Raw genomic sequence first — 17,484 nt, forward strand, 5'->3', positions numbered from 1 at the left:
GTCACTAAACCGGGGTATAGGCCAGGATTGGGGTAACTGCATCTACTGATTGTTAATGCAAATGATTTGTGGTAGGTGAGGCCTGATGGTAAAAATGGAGATGTGACCCATGTACTCATCACAAAATGCTCTTCTTTCCATCTCACTGTTGTTTTCAGCAATGCAACCTATAATTTATATAGCCCTCGACAAATTTCCCCAATTCTTCCTTTAGAAGCAGCAAGGTTAGATCAGCTGCTGTGCAAGGAAGGCAACTGTTCCACTGCTTCAGACCATCAGGAGCCCCATGAGACCCTCAACGTCACTGCAGTACTGTGGTGTACTGCATAATGTGTAGGAATATGCACCCAATGCATATAAACTTCAATTTTACAGAGTTGCTTGCTGCAAATCCATGTGTTAAAACTAACTTGAATCTTTGTATTTTTCTGTTATCAAATGTGCATAATTCTAAATTGTGTTAAATCATTATCACAAACAAATGGACACACAGTAGACATGTATTGCTGGTAAGTTTCTGAATCACTGGTAGTAATCAAAACCACCACAAATGCTGGTTGGTAATCAGAGCCCTGGACATGGGCAGAATATAATAAAGTTGCCATGTGTGTTTTCCTGTACTTCAAGTAGCCCATACATGAAGGTAACATACTGAATACATAGTGAGCAGGACAAACATTTTGCCCTGGGGATTTATCCAGGCAAAAGAAACCCCATTAAACAAGAAGTTTGAGAAATGGTGCAATCTCAAAGTAGTTTTCATTTGACACTTAGTCGTATTGCTACGTCACTGGCCAAGTCATTGTGTTTTAAGGTATTAAGTAGTCTATGCAGAAATTAAACTGTTAACTTATCACACTTAGTACATAGCAATTTATGTTGCAACCAAGTGAAAACAATTTGGAACATCTCAAAAGCACATTAGAGACCTCCAGATTTATGTCAGTTGGAATACACAGAACATCTTCAGAAAACTGCCTTTATGAACCAGTTGGTGTGAAGTCATATAATTCACATTTTAACTACATTTAGTGCCTCCAATGTGTGAGTGTATGCAATATGACATGACCACACAATAAGGTAATAGTCATTTAATAAAAACTTTCGCATCAATAACATTCTGTCCAATAAACAAACATAACTCACTCTCACAAGAGTCACACCAGGGGCTCAGTATGGGTCTCTCCAGACTTTCCAGATGGAATGCAGTCCAATTACATTTTCATGGAGACATGTTGAAGTCAAATCAGTTAAATAACAAAAAAAAAAAGTGTAAGTAGATTAGGTTTCATGTGTGTCTTAACATTTCACCCAATTATGGTCTAAAGGTGTGAAAACATTAAGTGCTGCAGACATAAACCAAAATAAGTTACAATGCATTAGTCTTGATTTGTCTGTATTCAGATTTTTCGGAGGTGAAGTTTTTTGGTTTATGCATTATGTGTTGAATTATGTGCACTGTATCTTTCCCCAGACTGAAAGAAATATTTACCACAGCTTTTAGTTAGCTTTCAAAATATGCTGATAGGCAGCTACGAAGGAAATCTGTAAAAAAAACAACAACAACAAAAAAAAAAACACACAACAGCAAATGACAGTGCCAATGATTATCTGTCATTACAAAATGAGGAATGAACTTTGTCAGTAGAGAACCTTAGAATCAATCCAGCAGTTCAAGGGTAACATCATGAACAAAATGAAAGACACCAAGTCCACTAACACCCACTTGTTCCCATTTACTACATTAGACCCCCAAGCTGGGATGTGTCCAAATGTCAGGGAAAGGATGCACAGCAGCCACAATACCCCTGGGAAAGACAGGACAGTTTCTGACAGAGTGGTAGAGGAAACCTCCTCAAAGTTCGGTATGGCTCGGCTGTACTTTCTCATCCTCCATTTCCGAAAGGGCTTCCTCTAAGTCTTTTGTTGCTTCCTCTCCTTCTTCCTCCTCCTCCTCCTCCTCTTCTTCTTCTTCACCCAGGTCTTCATCTTCATCAGCTTCAGTTTCTTGTTGTTTGTTTTTCTCCTCTTCTTCTTTCCGTTTCAAGTCATCTTGCTCCTGTTTCATTTTTCTCTCTGGTTCCTGCAGGGAAAGTTTAAATGATCACACACCGTGTCTCCTAGTCAATTTACAATGTGACTGCAATGGCTCTGTGTTTTGTACAAATGACAAATTATGGTTTAAAAAGAATGCCAATATACCTTTGTAACACCCCATGTCTCCTTCGCCATGTCTTCTGCTTCCTTCACATCATCCGTGATCAGGAAGTTGTCAAAGATAGTACCAGATTTCACCTGGGATCAACAGCAACAAATGTTACACTATAGTTTAAGCATCAGCACTACAATGACATTACCATTCTCTCTCACCTGCCAAAGGTCAAGTCCTAAAACAGCAATGTTGTCAAACTTGTAGATGTTCAAATCCGCACTGTATTCAGGATTGTCAATCTCAGGATGCACCCATGGTCCTTTGTAGTTGGGATTGTCGATTTGTTTGGGTTTCCATTCTCCCTGTAATACAGCAGGTATTTATCAAGCAGCAATTCATTAGCAGAAAGTAATGTTGAGAATCTCTCAAGCAAGGAAATCACACTGTCGACATTTAGCTTACTTTATACTCTGGGTTGGGGATCATGGGCGGCTCCCATTCTCCATCCATATCTTCATCCCAGTCTTCAGGCTTTTTGGCATCAGGATCTGGAATATTTTCAGGTTTGTCCCAGTCCTAAAGAATAACAAGTAATTCCAAGGTTTAAGTAACAGTCAGTAAAAACAGTTTCACCTGTGAGCATTCCCAATGGACAAAACAGCACTTTTCAGCAGAACGATGGCAGCTGACTTATAGCAGTAAGCTTATTCACCTCAGGCTTGGTGTCATCAGCATCATCAATTTTAGCACGGTCATCCCAGTCCTCTGGCTGCTTGGCTTCGGGGTCCTGAATTTTCTTAGGGGGCAAGAAGTCCCAGTCATCCTCCAGACTGCCAGATTCCACCTTCTCGTTGTCAATCTTTACCTCATAGGTCTGATCTGGATTCAGGATCAGCGTGTACAGGTGAGTCAGCTCATCATCCTAGGCGATAAGAAAGAGTTTGAATTAAGCCTCTTACAGAAGTAACGATTGTATGCATTAAAAAAAAGATTTAAAAGACAACAGTCACCTTGCATTTAATCTCTTTCTTGATGAGGTGAGTCTTGCCCTTGTAATTAAAGATGACATGAACTTTCTTGGTGCTGTAGCCACAGATGTCTGGGCCTATGGAATGAAATAAAATACTAGATATACCAAATGCTGCTTTTGTAAACATTCAGTTACTAATGCATTTAACAATGAACATCAGTACGTGCCGAACATAATGTAGTACGAAGATTCTCCATGCATGTCAGCCTGATCTAAGTCGGAAGGGAAGATCTTCACATAGCCACCACCACAGTCAATCTTTTGCTCGTGCTTGACTGTAAACTGAATGACCAAAGGTTTCCCCTCATTGCTGAATGGCTCAAAGCGGGAAGAGACAGCGTAGAAACGAGCATCTTGACTTGTCTGCAGCCCTGAAGAGGAAAAACAAAATTCAGCAAAGCACAAAATACATTCTCTTTGGCTAAGAGTGTGGGAACTGTACTGCAAAAAGAGATATCATGGTACTTAAAAGTCACTAACTGCACATAAGAAGTGTTTGGACTGTATAAGAGCTGTTTCAGACATTTCTGAGGCTGACATTTGAAGGTGGTACGTATGTTTGTGTTTCGGTCAGTAAATAATTCTTGAGAATTATTTTCCACCATTAAATATTAATTTAATACTTAAACAACAGAATACATTTTAAAGCTAAGTGCCTTAGTGAATACAACAGGAACAACCAAGTGCAATTTAAAGCACGTAATTCCTGCTTCCTAGTGTGTGAATGAACAACCGAAAACGTTTACCTTTGTCTTTCTCAGCATCTCCATAGAAGTCCCCAGCCATAAGTTTCCACTCTCCATAATCAGACTTGTGTTTGGAGTTCACCCAGCGACTTCTCCATTCATCTATACAGAAAACGACCAGCAAGTTTGTTGGGATTAACATTTAGTGTACCCGTGTCAAATAACTTCCCCAAATCAGATTATACAACAAATAATTGTAGTTATACGTCAAACATAAAGTCACTGTCAAAACGGTGATATTGGTTTGGTTTGGTTTGTTATGCTGCAGCTTAGACATCCATTGGTAACTTTAATGTTATGGATAATACAGGGCTTTGCTGAAGTTAGGCAACTAACTATCCAGTTTTTGTTTAGAGTCCGAAGGGGTAGCATTCTTCACTCAGTCACCAGTAGACAGGATATATTCATTATGATCTTCTGACCAAATGATGGCTCAAATGCAAACTAGCAAGCAATGAATTAACCTTAAACTCGTGCACTGTTACAATTTTTTATGACAAACTTACCATCGTCCAGAAACTCTTCACGAAAGTAAACCTTTGCACGGACGCAGAAGACGGCTAATATTACTGCAAGAACACCCAAGACCTGCATTTTCCCCATTTCAGCTCTACTTTGCCGCAATCCACTGCGTGATACCTGTGCCGTGCAGCAAATACACCGTAGAGAAGGAAGAGGGGAATACTTCAGTGTCGCTCCAGCGAACAGATGTCTGCCTGCTATTGGACAACAACATGGTGTGCCTGGACCAATCACAGTACACCACGAAACATTCGTCCTCTCCTGAGCCTGATCCGAGATCACTTCCAATTGTGCCATTATATCAACCTTCCAGCAGGGTTTGCCAAATATACATAAACGACGAGTGGACAGAGAGAGAGGGATCTTGATAATAGACTGTGTGTCTATGGTCTTGATAAGAGTATAAATATATACATTTATTGTTGTTTGAAGTAAAATAGGTAGTAACTATTTTCTACGTTGAAAAAGAAATGGCACAAACAGAAAATGTGCCTAACGCACTCCTACTTTTCTAGGATAACTGAGTTTTGGTAAGTAAAATTGGGAGATAAGATGTTACTGCTAACAAACAGCGAAGTGCTGAGTACTAACCATAACGTTGAGCTTACCCAGTCAGTTAACACAGCATCACTGCTAAACCTAGCATTAATCACGTAACAAGCTTCAAATAAGTACATTTTGCTATCATAGGTGCCGTCTGGTGGTAAAAGCTGCCCTATTTTACAAACAAAATACAACTTAATCAGCCAACTGGTGCTTTTACTCTTGGGCCTTTATCATATATGTCTTTGCATCTATTAGGTATACTAAAGTACAGTAAAAAGTACATTCAGCTCAAGAATTACCGTCTAATTATGTGTTTTAATTTAATCTAGATAGAACAAGCAGGAGAAGGGAGTTTTTTAAACGGCACATAAGGCGATCTTTGCTGTGATGGATCCACACAATCCAAAAGTAAACCAACGTGGATGTCAGGTAAAGTAGCTCAACACCTTTAAATGTAGGCTTAAAGAATACAAGCCAACAACTCAGTTTAAACTATTTAGCTTTAGGTACTTGAGTAAATACTAATTCTGTTTACAACCAATGTCTTTCTCAGGCCAAATCTAAGCAGGCAAGAGAAGAGCGAAAAAAGCTCCTCGCCCCTGCACACAAGTACATGATTGACATCCTGGCTGACAGGCTGTCCCTGGAGCCAACTGAAGTAGAAAAATTTATTTTAGATTCCTCATCTGTGAGTTTTTCCATCAATTTTGACAATTTATGTACAATCCCATAAGATGAATAATTAATCATTCCAGTGGTTTTGGTCCATTTTATGTTTACTGTGACTGTGGACTGCTAGAACAAAAGATGTAAGGGACCTAGGACTTGACATTGACATACAGAAACTTTTTTATATTTTTCAAAAGTGAGTGGCAGTTGCACCTTTTCAGTTTAATTTTCAGGTGGAAATAGTTCCAATTAGAATACAATTTTGGAGGCATTTAAAAACTTTAGTGATTTAGTGAGATTTTTTAGACAGTACAATTAGTGTTTTAAAAATGTTTACCTTCTTCTGTTTTCTTTAGTTTTTTTTTCTTCCGGAACAGTTGGCTGCTTTTGATCATTTCTTTTCAATAGGAGGTTGTAAAACCATTTCCTTTGTGTATCAGGAGTCTGAAGTGCCAGGAATAGGTAGGAATACATCTAGGAAGACCCCAGCTTGACACTATTACATGAACCTGCATTTCTCATTTCATTAATCATTAGATTTTTTTCTAGATTTACATACTGGATAACACACGTACAAGAGACCAGAATTCCAGCGTTTAATTATTCGAAAATTGAAATGTCAGTTTGTATTTGCTCCATTTTAGAGCAGTTGTGTACTTTTATGATTATGCCTTTACCAAATTTACTAAACCTAATTAATTATGTTGTCTCCATACCAATGAATATTCAGAATTTGATATCAGTAGTGAATACATTTAAATCTCTATTCCATATACTCACCTCATCCAAATCATTTGAATTTAATTTCAGAGTGTGGCCGCTCATATCATGTGGCTCCCGAAGGGGGGAAACATATTGAGGCTATTTTTAGCCGATTTATCCAAGACATGTCTGACAGGCATTTGCTGCTCTTTCTTACAGTTTAGAGTGGATGTTGCTGTCAACGCAGAGAACATACATGAGGTAAGATAGGATTATGTGTGCAAAGTGATTTGTTTCTGTTATGGTAATTTGTTTCATTTTGTGTGATAGATGTATTTATTTGCTTTGTGTACTTCTCATTATTTGGAGAATTGGTTAGGGGCTAAAATAAGAGTGTGAATAATGAATATTAAAATGCCTTCCCTAATAATTTGCCATTTTTTTCCTCTAGTAAATAAATAAATAAATAAATAACTATTGGAGACTGCATACATTTAACCAAGGCTAGACCACGCTAAATTCAAATTAGAAGTAAAAATATTACATTTTTACTGTAGAGATGAATCTGCATAAAAGAATAGATCTTGGAAATATTTAGGCTTTTTAGAAAGATTTGTGAAAAATGTGAGATCAGCCAGACTGCATTATTGACATTTAAATGCATCATAATGCTGACATTCTTCTTTTGTCAAAATACTGTCAAACTGTATAGAATCGCTGTAAGTAGATTTTGTCATACCAGTGGAGTCTAGCTGGTCTACTCATTATCACACCTTTAGCTACTCAAGTGAAGATAATAAGCATTCCCCCGTATTCATTTGGAAAAAGGTGGTCACTGTTCTCATAGAAAACGCAAGTTTGAATTACTCAGATAACCAGTTTCCTCTGCCCAGAGTGCTTGTCAGATGGTTGGATGACTTCATTCTTCTTTGTCCTCAACTTCACCGAGGTCAGATTAAAGGGACTGTGTCAAGCCATCTCAGTACCTTTTACAAAACCAACCACATGAGATTCAACCCCACTTTACACTGCGAGTGTTCACTGAGTTTTCATTTGTTAAACAACTATTGAAACTATCTTAAACCAATTCACATCTTCCCCCCCATCAAGTTTAACTTTTTGCCATTTTATTTCATGGAGTAATGGAAGATCTTGTCTTGATGCTTTGTAGGAGGTCTTTTTTTCAATGGTTGATGCCAGAGATGGCCTCTTGAAAGGAATAAAAGATGCGTGCAACTTCCTGCCACTAGCTCTTGATGCAGTACAAAATTGGGGTACGTCTAGACAAGTCTAGACGTGGAGAAAAAAAATTAAAAATAAATTCAAGCACACCATAAAACAATGTCTAGGCTCCTTAGAACGTAAGTATTTTTTTTCTGAAATTGTCACCTGCATGATTTTCTCTTTCAAGTTTTCTGAGGCTTTCAAGTTCTGGTATTTAGAAGTAATTACCCATAAACATTACCATGTTTTCACCATTTCTTTGGCAAGTCATATTTATGTGCTTTAAAATAGTCATTACTGACAGTATCTGCTTAAATGGTGGTCTTTAACTATTTTTGATCAACTTGTACTTTGTCTGTCATGTTTGTAAAACAGACATCCAGATGAGAAATGAGGCCATTGTTCATCTTCGTACAGTCACAGACATTGACTTCTCTAAATTGACCTGCCTTGACGATATGAAAGCTGCAGCGGTCAACTTTGACATGGTGCAACAACTGGAAGAAATTCTAAAGAAATGGTGCAAGCAAATTGAGGTTGGTAGAATTAAGAATATATATCTGTTATTAAAAGTACACCACTGTCTCTGAGCCTCGAAGAACACAAGCAGACTGATCATTGGGTATAGATGGCGACATCACAAGTAAATGAGAGGGATTCTGATAATGTGAGAAACAGGACATTGTAGATGAGTAGAACAGAACAGAAAATCAGGAAAATGTTTAGCATCAGTCTGTCTAAACAGTAAGTGGAAACTGCAGAACATGGGGAACAAAACATCTTCTATGGTGAATGACTACATTTTGTTGAAATGGTAAAGCCCTACCCCTTCCTGAATATATCTTATTAAGGAATAATGAATTGAATGTCTACAACTTTCATCATATCCATAATCATCAGGTCCTGGTAGAGAGAGATATACTGAGGAAACTGGATGATTCTGAAGGGCCACGGAGTGAGTTAGAATACTGGAAAAAGTGGTCTTTAAGATTCAACTCCATCATCAAGCAGGTCAACAGCCCAGAATTTAGAGCAGTTGAAATGGTGCTCCACATTGCCCATTCTAAAATTTTGAAGGTACTGATGCCACTGTTAAACATCAACACAGTAATACAGAAAAGTTTTTATACAGTGACTGTAATATAAAGTTTGTTTTTTTTTTCCATTCGCAGAAAATGTGTCAGTAATTCAGTCAATTTTACTATAGTCTTAATAGCTCTTAAACCTTAAGCCTAGTGAATTGCATTCAACACTGACAGAAGCATGTATTCATGTAGATGTGGCAGGATCTGGATGTCAGGTTAACACATCATGCCAATGAGGCAAAGGCCAATGTAAACTTTCTGTCCACATTTGAGAAAGTCTGTCAACCTCTGTACAACAGCGATCCGGTATGTATAGTCAACAATTTGATGTCTATGAAAAGCTTGTTTTTGTTCATACTGAATGGAAATATGTCAACGCAGTTATTTTATGCTGTCCAGGAAGTATCTGGACACACTAGAAACAGTTACACATTTCTTCTTTTGGCTCTGTGCTTAAAGACATGCATTTAGAAATACAGTAACTGCTATTAGTATAATGGTTTAGCACTTATTTAAGTAAGTCTGAATCAATATTGAAAGATCTATTTGAGATATGGCCCTAACACATGAGGTGAAAAACTTTCCTCTTCCTCTTTTGAAAAACATTTAGTAGCCAAAGGCCCAATTATTTTTCATTCGCCTAAATTTGGATACTGTGTGAGTGTGTGTGTGTGTGTGTGGGTGTGCGTGTATACAGTGCTTAACAAATTTATTAGACCACCTGTCATAAAATAATGAGAAAACATAAACATTTTACAAGTTTGTCAAAAACTTGTTTCAAACTAAAAATTGTATTGTTATTTGTTAGGCAAATAGTCTGCAACAACTACATAGTCCTTAGTCGGCCAAATATTGTAAATCGTGTATATAATGTATGTATGATTTCAGGTTACCATAACGAAGAGTATGCAGAACATCATCAGAATCATTCAGACTATTTACGTTTCACCATACTACAATACAAGTGAAAAGATATCTGTACTGTTATGCAAAGTAAGTGTACTGTATTTAGTCTTTGAAAAATATGTTTCCTTTGTTAAGAATATGTAATTTCGATTAAAAAAACAAAACAAAAAAACAACGGAATCTATGGATTCAGTATACTTTGTGAAATCATGGAAAGCTTACTAAAAATCTTTCCAGGTCACAAATCAGATGGTTATGGCATGCAGATCATATATTACTGATGATGGCAGATGTCTCATATGGAACCAAGATGCTGAAGACAAAAGAAAAATGCAGGTGGTGGTGGCACTACATATCTGTGTTGTCATTACTGAGGCTTGAGCTTAACACATTTTGATATAAGGAGATTGTAATTTTGTTCTTATTCATCTTATATTTTGGGCAGGACTGTATCTGCTTATATCAGGAATATAAGTCTTGCTTCCAGAAATCAAAGACACAAATAACGGAAGGACCTCAACAGAGTCCCGTTGGGGTTTTAGAGAGACACATTTTTGGCAAGTTTGAAGCCTTCTTGAAGCAGCTTGAAAAGGTACCATCAGTATTACCTTTTTAAATTTCAACCCACTGTTATCGTGAGGCCTTGCCAAATAACAGTAAACTTTATCTTTTGTAGAGTGTGCAAGTAATCATAGCGGTCAAGATGTTTGAATCTCTTAAAAAATCCAACATTGAGGGTATTGAACCTCTGGCCAGACAATTCCAAAGTGTATCCATGGATATGAAAAGTAAGCATTTTGACATGTTGGCTTCAGGGACAACTGAATTCAAAACTGATTTTGTTAAGTTTATGGCTCAAATCAACAACATTGAGGTATGTGTAATTTCCTTTTCTTAACGAGCTACAACTTGCATAGGTAGATTCTACTCTGTCTTGCACATTCAATGTCATTTCCAATATGATTAGAATTTATGTGCACCTTTGGGACTTTAAAGTGAATTGAAGTAGTAGATCTAGTGCTATAGTTGCTGGTATGATAAAATATAAGGGTGCAGATATAGGCTGGAAGTGTACACAGTGTCTTGGCAATAAATAGCTAGATGTGTATTTTTTTCCCCTTTGGTATAGAGGAACATTGTAAAGATTCATAAAATGCAATGTTGAATATGTGATCCTGCAGTTGTTAACATGAGTGATGCAGCATGATAAGCAGAATCCAGTCAGTTTTCTATGGAAGGTTGAAGTTGCTTGCATGCAAATAACATCACAGTTTGATATAGATCCAACTTAGCTTTGCACATTTTAATGTGAAATGTTTATTTTAATGTGAAAAAATCCCAGTTTTGGCCTGACGTTATCAATAGATTATATTATGGAAAAAAAAAATGCCTGTCCTTATCTACAGACTCAGCTGCAGGCTTTTATGAGGTCATGTCTTTCTAACACCGTCTCATCTCCACAAACTCTTCACCTAATACAGTGGTCAGTACAATGTAGTATAGTAGTATAATAAAATGACTTCTGTAATTATGTAAACCGTTGGATGATAATAAGAAAATTTTGAGAAATGTCTTAAATGTTTTTGTTTGTAGTTTTCAGAGGCTGAAAATCCCTTGTCTTGACACACAAGGCCTTTTGGGTTGTTTTCTTCAGCATTATACCTCAGAAATTGTGAAAAGGGTACCCAATTTGCATTTATTTTATATACTCAGAGTGCCACTAAGACTATAATTTAATGCATCTTAAAATTTACTGTAAAATGCATACTTAGATGATTTTGATAAAAATTACCTTTCAAACCTTCTTCACAGCACTTTAACGATCACAAGGAGGACCTGTCAATAGATCGAAACATACCTCCTGTGGCTGGAAAGATTGGTTGGGTCAGGTATCTCTACAAAAAATAGAGGAACCCATATTATACTTACAAGTATAACTATCACCAATAACTCTTATCACCAAAACAACTAAGAATAAATTGTAATCATACTGAGATATGTTTTATGTTAACGGAATGTGTCATCCCTATCAGGAAACCTCTGACATCCTGCGCAGTTCTGAAGGACAAGATATGGTCAGAATGTACAAATGAACTGCTACCGTGTTAGTTCAGTTTGAGTATGTTCACCACCAAGCATGGTTTAATGAAGCAACACAACTAGATCATGGTTGGTTTGCTGTTTCTGACTTAATTTGCTGATGCATTAGATGGTGCACAATTTCATTTATTAGGTTGCATCATATGATTCTTTTGATATTCATTGATAGCACTCCTTCCCTCTTCTTCACAACAGTCTTGAATTGTACACTATTGGTTCGTCACCCAAAGACAGGAAAGTTATTTGTCAACCCTGATCCTAAAGTAACTGAGGTCATTCAGGAGACTAAGTATTTGCTTAAGATGGGTCTGAAGGTTCCAAAACAAGCCTTAAATTTTGTCAAGATGGAAAGCAAAATAGCCTCCCATCAGCTCAGGTTGCAGGTACAATAGAATAGAATAGATTACAATTGATATAATTAATACAATATATATAAAGTGTTTTCTCAGAAGAATTGTTCAGCTAAATATAAATTCACTTCTGTTCTTTTTTATAGGCCATTTTGACAGACTACAAGGCGACCTGTGAGAACATACCAGCAGTTTTCGCCAGCTTGATGGCCCCAAAAATAAAAAATGTAAGCATTGTGTAAATGCAGTAGCTGCTGCCTCTTGTCTCTCAAATCTCTAAAGCTTGTTACCTAAATAGTTTTCAATTTTATTTAATTTTAATATGAGTAATTTTATGTTTTGGATATATTGCAAGGTGGAATCTGCACTTTGCCATGGGACAGTGATGCTGACCTGGTCATCGTTGAGTCTCGACATGTTCTTCTAAAATGTTGACACTGCTTTGATTGAGCTGAAACATCTCATAAACGAGGTATATTACTTATTGAAAAGTCTGCACACATTGTTAGCTGTGCCTTTTTCAGATACAAATATTGCTATAATATCAAGTATTATCATTTACAGTTGAAAGTGGAGCTTAATATAATTATGAAAACGATTTAAAAATCATCAGCCTGTTTAATATTGTGCTTCACGGTTTATCATAGTTTTGTTCTTTGGGTATTCACAATAATACTCTTGTTCAAAGGCCATGTGTCTAGATGCCACTGTTTTTTCAGGTGCAGAATATCTGTAGGATACACATTGATGAAGTCCTTAAAGACATCTCAGAGACGGTGCTAATTGAGCTCCCAGAGGATAATGCGTCTTCAGTGCAGGACCTGATTGACCGTAATGAGATATGACCATCTTATTTTCATATGACATGAATAAAAATGTAACTGTTGTTCTTACATTAAATTAATTTGTCAGTTATTTTGTTCAAATTGAGGGTTTAGATTTTTATTTCTTTAATTTGCCCTGTCAAATATGTAACAATTTCATCTGGTTCCCCAATTCACTCATTATATCTATATCTCTCCTTTCTTTTAGAAACACTGCAAGGAAGGGGCAAAGACATTGCATTCCAAATGCAGTCGTGTTGAAATAGCAGTCAGGCAGCTGAGTGATATGTTCAATGCTGTTTTTGAACCAAAAGGCCTCAAGATTGTTGAGGAACCTTTGTCAGGTGCCATTAAGTCTCAGTTAATAGTTACACAAGTGGTCATAATATTAAAATATTTAAGCGTAACTTTTGTGTTTTACTCCCTCGACATTTTAGGAGGCAGGAGTGTGACATTTTCTGGAGAGAGCCAGAGGAGGGCTATTGAGGGTGAAGAAGTAATTGTAATCAGCTCAGTTAAAGAAAAAACAATGAAATTGGAAAAGGTATGCCTCCTTACTAAATGCAAAGCATTTTTGCTATATACATTGCACCAAAGGATGTCTGAAGGCTTCAAATACAAATCCTAATTTCAGGAGAAGAAGAAGCTTTACGAACACTTCCGTGAAAGAGTATTAGACGTTCTTGTCAAAACAGTCAAGTTGTCTCTGGAGACCCTGAAAAGAACATCTTGTCCCACTAAGTAAGTATGTTTGTGTTTGTCAGGATGTAAAAAATAATAATAATTAATTAACATTTATTAAAAATCTCTACATATTTATGTCATCAAATATGAATTTTAGTACTTACCAGAAGACAAACTCAAAGTCTGAGGTTAGCCCATTAATAAAATCTGAAGCCCAGTTGGACATACCCAATGTGGTGAGTTTCAACTACTGATGATTGATTTCTGTTCATGCTACAGTAATCACATTGTAGGGGAGAAAGATCAGCTAGAATTCCTTGTCAGTTGTGTTAAACAAAAAATTGGGTTTCTGTGTCTGATATTTGTTGTCATCAGGTAATGGTACCCACTGCAGATGAGCTCCAACAGGCCATAAATCAACTCACCGACTTGGTGTTGGAATCTAGCAAGGGTATCACATGGCAGCAGGTGTACAGTCATGATGACACCACAAATACAGGTAACTGACTGTCAGCATGCATGCCTGAAAAAAATATTTGAAAGACAATCTGGCAGGAATGACAGGTGTCCTAAAATGTGATGAAAATATGTGAATCGTAAATAAACAGTAATTTTAAAAATTAATCGTCAAATTTACGTGCAAGTTTATGCAATCAGCTTAAATTCATAATAGAATTTTTTAGTTACCTTTGTTAAGACATAACGGGGGTATAGTAATAAATATTTGCAAATGTATGTGGAGAGTTATGAATTTGTGTTGCAGTCTCAATGTGTGTAGTCAGATGTGTGAATATATGCATTAATCTGATTTGTGTATGTGTTAAAGAATCAGCAAAAATATGAAATCAAAACAAGTACAAGTAAATGTCTCCCTGTTATGAGTGAAGATTGTAAGTATTCAGTCTATTTATTCAGGAAAAGCAGATTAGTCCACATTTCCACCTATGAGCCTGAGCTCGAGGCAAAGAAAATCCTTAGCTACGCTTGTACACTTTCACATATCTGAGTACATAAAATAGAGATTGAGATACAACTCCACAGCTTTCCACACACGGTTGCAAATAATGTTGCTACAAGTACCAACAAAAGACATTCAAAAATTAGAATAGTTAAATAAAAAGGATTTTTTTTCATCTGACAATCTAGTGTGTATTAAAATCTGTACACTGACATTGTCAATATTAATTAAACTGTTATTTTTTAAAATTAGATATAAATACATTTAATTTTCTAGTTTTAATCTTTAACAGAAATTGTCAGGAGTACTTTTTGGTTGATATTTTTGTTTTTTCTGTTTTGATCTCATGCACAGGCACAGAAAATGACTATTTTTTCATTTTGTTGTCAGACAAAAGGACATCAGAAAGATTGTGGGCATTCTGAAAACATCAGTCTGTTCCCAGAAAAAAGAAGCAACTGATGTTCTGAAGAAGTTTGATTCTTTCAGGGTGATCATGGGATGAGGGCAGGAATGTCAAAGTCAAGGTTTGTCTTCCTACAAACATAACGTGTTCTGTGTTGAATTTCATTCAGGAGTTCTGTTTTTCCTGTAACATTAACATGCTTATCTTAATTTGTAAAAGGAATTCATGGACAGCAATCCATCTTTGATTCAGATAAACTCTCAAATCCAGTACTACGACTCATTTGAACAAAAAATTGATGATATCAAGCCCATTGTTGTTTTGGGGTCTATTGAATTGTCAACAGGTAAGCTCATCTTAATGTGTTGTAGATGGCAACCAATGAAGTTTTCATTTATTTTTATTTTTACCCTGACACAGATTATTTCCTGCCCTCCACTTTGCATTTTACAAAATACAAAGTACAACTGAAGCTGACTGTCCAATTGTGCAGATATTTGAGCTTAAACCAATTAATAATCTATTAATATAAATAATGAAATATATTAAAGACATTGAAATTTCCAGTTGATGATGGTGTTAGGTGATAAGGACAGGCATTTCCAAAGTGATTACAATTGATTTTGTAAAGACAAGATTGTCAGACAGAATTGTCTGATTAAATTATCCTTTAAAACTTGTTTTGTGTATATTGTTTCACTCCTGCCTCTTGCAATCCCACATCCACCCACCAGATGTCCTTGGACTTCTGTTCTGCACCCAGTCATCTTTCTGCTACCCCTACCTCACCTGTTCCCAACTTCTCAATCAATACCAACCAAGTGTTCTTTATTCAAGAGGAAGAGACACTAGTGAGGCAAACGAGGAGCCACTTTAGCATGATGAAAACCACCCCTGCTCTGTCTGGTTCTCTGCCTGATTGTTTCGTGCATTTGTGTGCTCTTTCACCAATTTATCCTTTTTCTGCCTGTTTTCCTGGCTAACTGTTCAATCGTTTTTGCGTGTTTTGGACCATGATCAGTACTTTTCCCTATGGTTTAATTACCTGTCACTCTGCCTGTAGGCCTCTGTTTTGCATTTTACAATCCCCTCAAACTGTACCTTCTTGCTTGGTTCACTCTAAGGTTAGGTCCTGCTCTCCTGGCATAAACTTTAGCACAATCAATTAAATAGCTGTCAAGACATTTCACTTAAAACAAAAAATAGCAACCTTAAGTTAAACAGCAAGACAGTGACATGCTATAAAGATGGCATGTATGCACAATTTTGCATGGTCTCGTCAGTGGAAGGGGTTTTACAAGATGATAATAATCTCCAGGGCTGGGCAAACTGATGTAGGCTAGTAAGTCTGTGGATCAACTATCGAAAGATCTTAAAGTCAAGGAAAAGGAGCTTGAGATTGTATCTGCCAAAGCTGACAAGGTAATGGATACAGCCCCAGCCTCCGGTCAACTTGCAAAAAATATGAATGTGTATACAAAGCGTCTCGAGACAATTTGACTGTGATTGGCGCTATATAAATAAAATTGAATTGAAAATTGAATTGAAATACATAATGGAAGGTGGATTGGTTGTTCTGTGTATTTTTTCTTAAAATAGAAATTATGCTATGACCATCAAAATAATAAAAAGTTGTGGCTAGCATGCCACATATTGGCCGTAACAAGGCTGCCATTCCATCATAGGCAGAAGCAGGGAAGGTAACAAGAATATCGTAAGTTTCTCACAACCATTCCTCCATAAGTACATTCTGTTAGCCCATATAGAGATATACAATCTGTAGAACTCTACCTTTTACATAATTAAACATTGTGTAAAAATTAGAATTCTAATTTTAAAGTTGAAAATATTCTCAATTGAATAATTGTTATAAATGTTTAATGTAGAAAAAGATATATGTCTGAATATCAATTTCAGTCTGTACATATATCAATAAGGTAATAATAATGTCAGCAATCTGTTAAAGATAAAGCCAACAATTGTAATCAAATACACTTTTTGTCAAATCTCCTCACAGTCAACTAAGGTGATTTGTGTATGCTGTGATTGGGTACAGTCCTGGATCTGTAAATGGGTCAAACACAGAGGCTCAGACTGTTTCACTGATCCAGCTTGAGCACGTTTGTACTTGTGTGACAGCGGGAAGACAGTAAATCTGACACCTGCTAAGTGGCTAAATAGCAGTCTTTCTCCAGAGTAACAGCTTTTGCCTTTACAACATAAATTGTTAAATTACATTTAACTTTTTTTTTTCTCCTCTTTAGCTTATGGGTAGCGCTGGTTTTATGAACTCCCTCCAGCAGTTCCAAAAAGACAAAATAAATGAAGAAATAGTAGAACTCCTGCAGGTCTACTTGGACATGGAGGATTATACAATGGAAAATGCTAAGAAAGTGTGTGGTAATGTAGCTGGTCTGCTGGCATGGACCCGGGCTATGGTCACATTCTTTGGCATTAACAAAGAAGTCGTGCCACTCAAGGTAAACTTGATGTTTGTCACAATGAGCTAATATTTTTTTCAATGAAAATCTGGATCAAGTCACTTTTCTACTAAAATTGCAATATCAAACATTGTGCTCT

The 17,484-nt window shown here is 36.6% G+C and overlaps 1 protein-coding gene across 1 annotated transcript; it reads right to left on the bottom strand.

Annotated features, from left to right (window-relative positions):
* Nucleotides 1-1,076: 1,076 nt before the first annotated feature.
* Nucleotides 1,077-4,599, bottom strand: calr3b (calreticulin 3b). Its single transcript, XM_023280642.3, has 9 exons — nt 4,435-4,599; nt 3,929-4,030; nt 3,350-3,553; nt 3,163-3,257; nt 2,865-3,074; nt 2,615-2,728; nt 2,371-2,514; nt 2,203-2,295; nt 1,077-2,083 (listed from the first exon to the last, which is right to left on the bottom strand). Exons 1-9 carry the CDS (start codon nt 4,529-4,531, stop codon nt 1,856-1,858), a joined length of 1,287 nt encoding a protein of 428 aa, XP_023136410.1. The 5' UTR covers nt 4,532-4,599; the 3' UTR covers nt 1,077-1,855.
* Between the last annotated feature and the right edge of the window lie 12,885 nt (nt 4,600-17,484).

This window comes from Amphiprion ocellaris, chromosome 10, assembly GCF_022539595.1.
Source record: "Amphiprion ocellaris isolate individual 3 ecotype Okinawa chromosome 10, ASM2253959v1, whole genome shotgun sequence".
Taxonomy (NCBI): Eukaryota; Metazoa; Chordata; class Actinopteri; family Pomacentridae; genus Amphiprion; species Amphiprion ocellaris.